General features: G+C 33.6%; 1 protein-coding gene and 1 long non-coding RNA gene across 2 annotated transcripts; one reads left to right on the top strand and one right to left on the bottom strand.

Moving 5' to 3' along the window:
• The first annotated feature begins 587 nt into the window (after window positions 1-587).
• LOC112762411 (disease resistance protein Roq1-like) lies at window positions 588-4,082 on the top strand. Its single transcript, XM_025808248.1, has 4 exons — window positions 588-711; window positions 2,709-2,779; window positions 3,350-3,439; window positions 3,723-4,082. The coding sequence occupies exons 1-4, from the start codon at window positions 588-590 to the stop codon at window positions 4,080-4,082; spliced, it is 645 nt and encodes a 214-aa protein (XP_025664033.1).
• Window positions 4,083-8,450: 4,368 nt separating this feature from the next.
• Window positions 8,451-9,623, bottom strand: LOC140178095 (uncharacterized). Its single transcript, XR_011870332.1, has 2 exons — window positions 9,317-9,623; window positions 8,451-9,218 (listed from the first exon to the last, which is right to left on the bottom strand). It is a non-coding gene; the product is annotated as an uncharacterized lncRNA (long non-coding RNA).
• Between the last annotated feature and the right edge of the window lie 754 nt (window positions 9,624-10,377).

Genomic DNA, 10,377 nt, shown 5'->3' with positions numbered 1-10,377 from the left:
AAAGGAGGGAACTTTGGGGGTACCCACTTGGGTGTGAAATTGAAAGGTATCATTCTAAATAACAATGGGTTCGGATCCATTATTTGATGAAGAACATGCAAAGAAGTGCGGTGACCTGAATTTGGTTGAGATGAGAAGGATATGGCGCGAAGTGGAAAAAGTGGGTTGTCTGATTTTGAGGCAAAGATTGAGACTTTGGCGTGTGGTTAAGATGAGAGAGTTTATGAACATGGTGATTCAAATTGGAGCAGGAATGCCACACCCCCTAACCTCCATCACCGCGGTCAGCTTATGAGTCCATTCGCCGGAGCCGGAGGAAGTGGTGGGAACCTTGGTTTCCTGGTCGGGTTCTGCGGCGGAGCATTTGAGAGGCGGCGGCAACCTCATACGCTGCGTGACGTCAAAGAGGCCCAAGCTCCGGTGGTTGGGAGCATGGTGGTGCCAAATGGGCACAAAGGAACGAAAAGACGATAGGGACATGGAGAAGGTGAAAGTGGCCATGGTGGTGGAAGCTTCTAGTAGCTTAAGCTTCTAGTAGCTTCGCTGGCGTTGATGGTGGCTGACGGAGGCGCCGTTGTGTGGCGGTGATGGAGGCAGGGGCCGAGGAAGAAGAATGGAAGGGAAAAAGGAAGAAGGAAGAAGAAAAGGCAGAGAAATTGGGGGAGGTTACAAAAACGGCGTCGTTTTTGTTTCCAGGGAATTATATGTCCTGTTACAAAATGCTCCATGCCACCTGTCCTCTGTTACGGCCACCTCAGCACCACCTCTGCCAGCTCATCTTTTTCCGTTCAGTGCAAACGGCTGAATTCAACGGAAGGACATAAATGTCCACGTTTTTCAGAGGTCAGGGACTTGAATGTATTTTCCATTCCTTGAGGACGAAAATGTCCGAGAAAAAAAAGGTCAAGGACGAAAATGTCTTTTACTCTAAAAATTAACAAATTAATGATTGGAGTTATAAATTTATTGTGTTGTTTATAACGGTGAGATATAATAAATATATGGATATGGATTGAATGTCTTTGTAGGTTACAAATTTTAGTACAAATTTTTGTATTTTTTTTCTGCTGATTTGGAAATAATAGTTGATTTGGCAAAAATTGAGTGGTTGATTCTAATATTTTGCCAAATAAGCGATGTTGCTGACATGACATTAGTAAAAAGAAAAAGATGTTTTGAAAGTAATAGAAATATATGCAAATTAGGCTGCATATTACCAATAACAATAATTAAAAATTAATAGTACCTAACCAAATTTGTAACCTACAAGAATCTATATCCCTATATTTATTATATTTTACCGTTATAAATAATATAATAAATTTATAATCCCAATAATTAATTTATTAATTTTTATAAATAACTCATTAAATATAATAAACATCTATATTACAAATGTCATAATAATCTATTAATCATAATAAATTTTACGTTATAAATATTTAAATTCCTTATTATTTGACCTACTTATATAAATCTCTTATCACAAAGAAATTTATTTTTGCACTACACAACATCTCAAACTTACTCAATAGAATATTATTCTTTGGACAGTATCATATCACCAAATAAACAGACAATTGGTTATCAAAGTTCGTGTGGTTCGTTTATGCAAAACATTAACACCCACAAATGAAGAAAAGTTTCTTTACTTAGAAATGATTATATTAGATAAAAAGATACAAAACAAACATATTTATTATATTTTTAAATTGTATTTTTAAATTGAACATTTTCCAACTCTATTTTGAATGTGTATCACTTTAGACATTGTCACAGAGTGGGTCAAAGAAAAATATTAACAGGTAATTTCACTTTATACTATTTCAATTATTCTTATTAAAAATAACTTATTTAAAAAAAATTTACACATTTTTATTCTTTTTATTGTAGATGTCATTAGAAAACTGCATGCACATCAAGAGAGTAAGGAGAAAGAAAACCATATAAATTCAAGATACATTTTTGAAAGAAGAACATACATATAAAAATAGAACAAATAACACAATACAAAGTGCATACAACTCAATAATTCATAAAAACATACCTTCACAAAAATCTACGACACAAAGAAAAAAGCAACAACTCTAACAATAACACCTTTTAAATTTAACTTTAGTTTATACATATTTAATTTAATTCTACAAAACATAATCATTTTTAATATTTATTTTATTATATCATTAATTTACTGTGAGGGTCTCATTCTAGTAAATGTTTAACTCAGAGAGCACGTCATGTAAAGTCATCTTTATATTGTTTGACCAAGCATTTAGACAATTTGCATTCTCATTATAAACAAACATAAATCATCACTTTCTCATGGCTCTGCATTCTCCTTTCTCATACGATGTGTTCATTAGTTTCCGAGGCAATAGCTAAGCATGAAAAGAGATACAAAGATGACATGAACAACAAGGTGGACAAATGGAAAGAGGCTCTGCATCAAGTGGCTAATTTGTCAGGCTATCATTTCAAATACAAGTACCTCACCTTCTTAAATTTGTTTCATTTGTCTAATATTTCAAATTGAAATGTGGGTCAGAACTTATACATTTTTGTATCTATGCAACATTGCAACCACATGTATATGAGCTAGTCTTGATTGGGCAGGGATGGATATGAACACAAGTTTATTGGAAACATTGTGGAAAATATCTCAAAAAGGATTAGATGACATGCGGCTTTGCCTGTTGCTGATCATCCAGTTGGATTGGAGTCCCCGGTGTTAGAGGTCGCTTCACTTCTAGATGTTGAATCTAATGCTGGGGTTCACATGGTTGGTATTCATGGAATTGGTGGAATAGAAAAAACACACTTGTTCTTGCCATCTATAACTTGATTGCTGACAATTTTAAAGGCGTGTGCTTTCTTAAAACCGTGAGAGAAAATTTAAATAAGTATGGTTTAATACATCTTCAAAACAATCTTCTTTGTAAGATATTAGAGAAGGAGGGAGTACATATAGTAGGTGTTGAATTGAATAGGAAAAGAAAAGATGAAGAAATTTTATTGATTGTTGATTGATTGAATTGAATTGAAATGTAGTTTAATACGCCTCGCAAGCTGGTGGATGGAAGATGTCAATAATCCACAACTTGGATAAGTTCCGATGAAATTGTTGAGAAAAGCGCGTCTGACGTGGTGACGCGGAGGAAGATGCGTGTGCGGAGGAGCTTGAGCTGCCGGCGGCAAAAATATAAAAGGAGATGCTGTACTTGAGCTGCGATCTTCAAAAAAATGCGTACGTATGACGCAATAACTTCAAATGGCGCATAGAGCGCGATAAAAAAAAGAGGGCGCGTGGAACGCAATAAGAGTGCAGATGAAACTGCTAAAACATATGCAGATTAAACTGCTGAAACAAAATGCAGACATGACTGCTAAACAGAATACAGACAAAACTGTCGGAAGAAAGGAGGCGCAGACGGAATTGCTGGTAAAGAACTGGGGTAACCAAAACTGGGGTAAGATTTTCACTTGGATGCCTTTACCAAAGATTGGTTGGATCTTGAACTGAATTGGAAAATATCATTGTGAGAGGAGATTGAAAAAGAAGCATAGTAATTTCTCGTTGGAAAGATGATAGCTTATATATCCTCTCAAGGAAGATACTAAGGCTTTGATACCATGATAAAATTGAGAAAGACTAGGAAAAGAAAAGATGAAGAAATTTTATTGATTGTTGATTGATTGAATTGAATTGAAATGTAGTTTAATAGGTGTTAAAAAAAGAATTTCACAAATACAAAGTTCTTTTAGTTCTAGATGATATTGATGATCCTGAGCAGTTGATAGCAATTGCTGGAAAACCTGATTGGTTTGGTCGTGGCAGTAGAATCCTTATTACAACATGGGATAAACATTTGCTAACACTTCATAGCATTGAAATGACATATGAGATACAAGCTTTGAATGAGGAAGAGTCCTTAGATTTGCTTAATTGGAAAGCTTTTAAAATAGATATTGTTAACCTAAGGTACGCAAATGTTTTAACACGTACAGTAACTTATGCTTCTGTACTTTCATTGACTTTGGAAGTAATAGATTCTAAGTTGTTTGGAAAATATTTAGAACAGTGAGAATCTGCATTGGATCACTATAAAAAAAATATTGATAATAAAATATGCAAGATACTTTTGATGAGCTTTGATGCTTTGGAAAAAGAAGAGCAGAATGTTTTCCTAGATATTACTTGTTGTTTTAAAGGATATACATTAATGAAAGTTACAGATATACTTCAAACTCATTAAGGAATGTGTATGAAATATCATATTGGAGTGTTAGTTAAAAATTCTCTCATAAAGATTAATTGGTGTGATAATAGAGTGACAACGCATGATTTAACAGAAGACATAGACAAAGAAATTGTTCTAGAAAAGTCACCAGAAATAACTGGAAAGCGTGATAGATTATGGTTTTGTGAAGACATAGTAAAAGTTTTAGAAAATATTTAAGTAAGTAATAAATTGAATTTCTCTACATAAGTTTATTAAAGACTTTGTTTTCACACGTGTTTTAATTAAATTAATTCATATTTTTATTCTATCTTAAAGGGGACTAATGCCATTAAAATCATGTATCTAGAATTTTCCTTATTTGATAGGAAATAAAATGGAATGAAAAAGTTTTTAAAGAGATGCAAAATCTAAAAACACTTAATATAACAAATGGTTGGTTTTATTGCGCTCCCAAAAATCTTTCAAATAGTTTAAGAATATTAGAGTATTTTCCATATGCTTTTCAACCAAAAGATCTCTCCATACTCAAGTTACCTTAGTACCACCATGTGTCTCTCAAGTTGGATAGCTTATCCAAGGCAAGTGTACTAAATTCATTTTTATGATATTGCATGTTATTAACTTTATAAGGTTTATTTGCTTGACTCTTCTTTTTTTTTTTTCAAAAGTTTGTGAGTATAAAACTAAAAGTATTGAATTTCGATTACAGTAATTTTTTTTAAAGAGATACTTGATGTGTCTAATCTTCAAACTTTACAAGAATTCTCTTTTAAAGATTGTGAGAATTTAGTCACAGTTCAAAGTTCAGTTGATTTATTAAATAAACTTAAAATATTGAATGTTGAAGATTGTGATAAGCTACAAAATTTTTCACTTGCTATCAAATTGCCCTTACTGGAAAAACTCCTTCTATCTGGTTATTCAAGCCTTGAGAATTTTTCAAAAATTTTAAAAGTAATGAAAAATCTTAAATGGCTTCATTTGAAAGGTACTAGCATAAAAGATTTGCCTTGTTCATTTCGTAATTTTTTTGGATTGTTGCTTTTGGAAATTTGAAAAAGGATGGAATCATGGGGAGGTTTCTTATAATACAAGACAACGTCACAAGTCCTACTACAAAAAGGTTCCAAGTGAATCAATTGCAAAAAGAGTAGTATCATGCATGATATTCACTCACTGATCCTTACAGAATGACAGGACTAATTATAATGATGATCATGCTCTCAATGATATTGCCCAACCATAAGAAGCATCCCTTGCTCCTTGAATCATGCATGGGTTTGTGGACATTGCTGTTTCTAGCACTTGTGACTAAGTAAGAATGCATTGCTGTTTGTTTCATTCAAGGTGTGAAATGAAAGTATTAGGTCAAGGAATAGAGATGACTATTCATTCAATATGGTGCTGAATTTGTACAGAATAGTTGAGCAATTCTGTGTGCTGAACCTCCTAAGCTTCTTTGTAAATAGTTGAAGTTGTGGACAGCCAGAAATATCAAGTAACTGAAGATTTGGCAACATATCAATGTTTATAGGAAGTTCCTTTAGATTTGTGCAACATTTCAGCACTAAAACCTCAAGGCTACTGAAATTGATGATACAAGAAGGCAATTCTTGTATTGCAGTCTCTTCCACCTCAATAATTCTCAAGTTTTCCATTTCTCCCAACAATTCTGGAAACTTCTCAAGTTGAGAACAACCATTAAGAGCAATGCATCCTAAAGATGGCAACTTTAGGACACTTGGTAAGTTCTTCAGCTCAGTGCACCTTTCAACACCTAAATAAACAAGTTAATCAAGTGATCCAATAGATTCATGAATATCAACCAAACTTTCCTATTAGGACTTCTCTTGTATTTATCCAACGCAGATTGATAGGGGCGGCAAACGAGTTTAAACCCGCAGGACTGACCCGCATAACCCGTTAAAAAAGGCGGGCCGAGCTAGAAAATTGGAACCGCCAAATAATAAAATCCCGCCTAACCTGTATCGCTTAAACTACGGGCTTTGGGGAGCTTTTCTGCCGGACTTAGTATTTTTTTAGAAATGGGTATTTTTATAATTTTTTTGCCAAAATCCAACTTTCTCCAACCCAACTTACAAGAGAATGCAGATGAAAATTGAGTGTTTTGGATTATGTTTATTTTGTTTTAGAGATAATATTTATAAGGGCCCTGCTACACATACAAGTAAAAGGCCGTACAAGTTTTACAAGTTATCAACCCAAACTTCATTAACACGCGCATTAACTCATTTTGAATGGAGCGTAACTACACGCGCCCCACTCAAACGGTTCCTCTTCGTCTTCTTCTTCTTCTCTTCTTCTTCTTCTTCCTCTTCCTCTTCCTCTTCCTCTTCCTCTTCGTTTTTTTTCGATTTTCATGGTTTCTGAAATTCTTCTTATTCTTCTTGCTGCACGTTCTTCTTCCTCTTACTCTTCTTCTTCTCCTTTTCTTTCGTTTCTGCACGTTCTTCTTCCTCGTTTTCCTCTTCTTCTTCTTCATTTACATCTTTTTCTCTCTGTTTTCTCGTTTTTTTCGAATTTTCATGGTAAAATCGTTTTTGAAGAAGAAGATGCAGCAGAAGATGAGGAGGAGAAAGAGAAAGAGTTCTGAATTATGCATAAGATGTACTTCAACGAATTTTGGGTGTATTTTCTTAAATCCTTTGGGTGTATTTTCTGTAACCCTTTGGGTGTATTTGAGTGATATCTGACTGATATCTATGAGTGTATCTGACTCATATATATGGGTGTATCTTACTGATATCTATGGGTGTATTTTTCATTTCAGAAAAAATGACAAGCATTACAGAAATACACCCAAACGATTACATAAAATACACCCAAGAGATTACAGAAATACACCCAAACGATTACATAAAATACACCCAAGAGATTATAGAAATACACCCAAACGGTTACAGAAATTCACCCAAACGATTATAGAAATACACCCAAAAGATTACAGAAAATACACCCAAAAGATTTAAAGAAATACACCCAAAATCATGCATAATTCAGAACTCTTTCTCTTTCTCCTCCTCATCTTCTACTACTTCTTCTTCTTCAAAAACGATTTCAGAGCTTGATGTCAAAAAACAATAGAAATCGAGAATAACGAAGAAAGAAAATAGAGAGAAAAGCACGTAAATGAAGAAGGAGAAAGAGAAGGCAAGAAACAAAAGAAAAGAAGAAGAAGAAGAGGAAGAGGAAGAAGAAGAAGAACGTGCAGAAGAAGAAGGTGCAATAAAAACGTGCCGTAACAGTATGTGGAGGAACTAACGTCAACGACGAAGAACAAACCAATGAGAAAGGAGGAGAAAAGAACGATCGAAAAAGAAGGAGAAGAAGAAGGGATGTAGCGCGTCGTACGTGGAGCAGCGCGTAATTTGATTTTATTGTTTAATGAACTTGTAAAGCATACAAGCCCTAATGGCTTGTATGCAGAGTTTTTCCCTATTTATAATTATGTTTTGAATTATGTTTATTTTGCTTTAGGAACAATATTTATAACTATGTTAATTAGATATTTATAGTTATAAAGACTTTAATATTTGTTTATACCGTTAAAAATTATAATAGTTAAAAGTGAAAAATAGAAGAATTTTTTTATGCCTTTATATATATTATTTAATAGTTAAAAGTAAAAAAAAAAGATTTGGCGGGCTTAGTCCGCTAACCCACCAGCCCGCCATTAGGCGGGGTGAGATAGGATTCTGGGACCGCCTCACTAGGCGAGGCGAGGCAGGCTTCTGGCGGGGCGGGGCAGGGCGGACTTCCCCGCTTGCCACCCCTTAGCAGATTCCCATTGGCAAATGCTTCGACCACACGTAACAGAGCCTAATACTGGCTTGTATTTTCTCTGACATTCGCAAGAAAACTCGCATATCGAAATTGATTACAGTGTGTTAGAAACAGCTTTTACAATAGTTGTTTTTCCAATTCCGCCAATACCATAAATGCCAACCATTCTAACATCATCAGATCCAGGTTCTAACAGTGAGTATACTTCTGAATTCTGATACACGAGCTTGGAGTCCAACAGGGTGTCCAGCTACATTTAGCGGAATGCGATTCAACTTTTGGGATACTTCATCCACTACATTTAGCTATATATGTGTATGATTTGATCAATGTATCAATAAATATTATATTGATGCATATGAACATAATTTAACAATTATCAATAGTTAATATAGAATTCAATAATTTCTCCAGAAATTTTGTAATTTCATTGAAATTGAGTATGATACATCTGAATAGTACATTGTTCCACCGAGATTGGTATAAACTATATGAATACTTGGCCTATGCAGGTTATGCCTCCTTAAAAAACCTCTATAGACCAAACCCCTGGAGCTTGGGAAAAAATCCAATAGAGGAAAAAGAGTACATCAACCATGCATAATTTAAGGAATAATAAAAAAGAGCTCAACAACTTTTATAACTTCATATAACTAAACTCTAGAATAAAGAACACTCTTGGAGTCGGCAAGAAGAAGAACAGTGAGTTCTGGGGGAGGGTTGATCATAAGAGAAAACGTATAATTTGAAGAAGAACCCATCTTTGCCAAAAAATCAGCACACGAATTTCCTTCCCTCATGATATGATAGATAGTGACGTCCCACTCAAGAAGCATCAACTGATGAATTTCTTCGACAATGTGTGCGAACTCTGAAAAGTCTTCGGCATTGCCATGAATAATCTTCAGAGCCACCATGCAATCACTTTCACATTCCACCTTTCTGTACCCAGATTGCCATGCCAACCACAAACCATGCCGAATAGCCATTAGTTCGGCTTCGACACTGTCGGCAAAGCCAATATAGCTGACAAATCCGGCAATACAGTTGCCATCTTGATCTCTGAGCAAGCCGCCACATCCTGCTCTTCCTGGATTTCCTCTTGAACTTCCATCCACATTGAGTTTGATGGCCCCTTCGGAAGGTGGAACCCAGCGAACCAGCATCCTTTGCCTACAAACACAGTAAAACGTCAAACTAAACATAACCAAAAGAAAATTTAGAAATAATTCACTGAATATTTTATAAAAGAACATAGTTCTCCAACATACTCAATGCTCAAATTTAAAATCACAGTAAAAGAGCCAGAAATATCGAATATTCAGAGTGCTATCGAATATTCCCTTTCTGATTGCTCGGGACAACAGACTTCACTCAAGTTGTAAAGTATTGAAATAAATCTTGAAATTATTTTATGTATGTTTAATGTTTTTGTGCCTGGGATTGTTATAGATTTTTTTCGTTTACTCCATTCAGTGCTATATGAAGCCTTTTGGAATCCCGTAAATTAGATTGTTGAAGCTACCCTTTGATCTTCACCGACTCTGAAATACAATCATCAATCATCAAACGAATCCCGTAAATTAGATTTAGTACGTTTCATTTTTAAATATTTTTTATTTCAATTTTTTATATTTTTATTAATTTTAGATGCGTGTATTTTAAGCTAATTAGTTGACTGAATTAATATTAATTTTTTTGAGTTTTTCTTTCAAAAAGTGCAGTTGACTAAATTCTACTTCATTAAAGTGTTAAAATATCGTTCACGTATATTCTCATTGGTTAAAACAAAAGCTGATAAAATAAAGTCACAAAACAAATGGATTTTTTTAAAATAAATTATATAATATAAATTAAAAAATGTTATATTTTTAAGAATTAGTTAGATAATGTATAAATTAATATTTAAAAGTATAAGACATTTATATATAATTTAATATAATTATTTAAAAAACATATACGGCAACAAATTTTTTGTGAAATTAACATCTTTCTCAGATATTAACTTAAAGAATGAAAACATAAAAAAATAATAGATAAAATTATAAATAAATTTTATTAATCACGATATATTAAAATTTATACCTACTAATTCGACGTTGTGTTGGAATGAATAACTAGTGATTGGATGTCGTGCCAATGTTGAACTGTGTTTAGAAATACTTTGGGCATTTTGTTTGACAGATTACGAGATAGAGTAATATTAAAAAGAGTATATACTTTGAATATTTGTAATTTTATTTTTATTATCAAAGTTTTAATGTATATGTTAATGGCATTTAACTATTATTTTTTAATTCAATTGACATGCATTAATTTAATTGATTAAAAT

The sequence above is a fragment of the Arachis hypogaea genome, chromosome 2, assembly GCF_003086295.3.
Source record: "Arachis hypogaea cultivar Tifrunner chromosome 2, arahy.Tifrunner.gnm2.J5K5, whole genome shotgun sequence".
Taxonomy (NCBI): domain Eukaryota; kingdom Viridiplantae; phylum Streptophyta; class Magnoliopsida; order Fabales; family Fabaceae; genus Arachis; species Arachis hypogaea.
Note: the sequence above shows the minus strand (reverse complement) of the source record. Positions and strands in the feature narration are given on the sequence as shown.

Excerpts from the sequence above, each read along its gene's own strand:
- LOC112762411 (XM_025808248.1), top strand. The coding sequence starts at position 588 with ATGGAGGCAGGGGCCGAGGAAGAAGAATGGAAGGGAAAAAGGAAGAAG. Across the intron at positions 2,780-3,349 it reads CTAATGCTGGGGTTCACATG|ATTAAACTGCTGAAACAAAA; the intron begins GTTGGTATTCAT and ends AAACATATGCAG. Across the intron at positions 3,440-3,722 it reads AGGCGCAGACGGAATTGCTG|GTGTTAAAAAAAGAATTTCA; the intron begins GTAAAGAACTGG and ends GTAGTTTAATAG.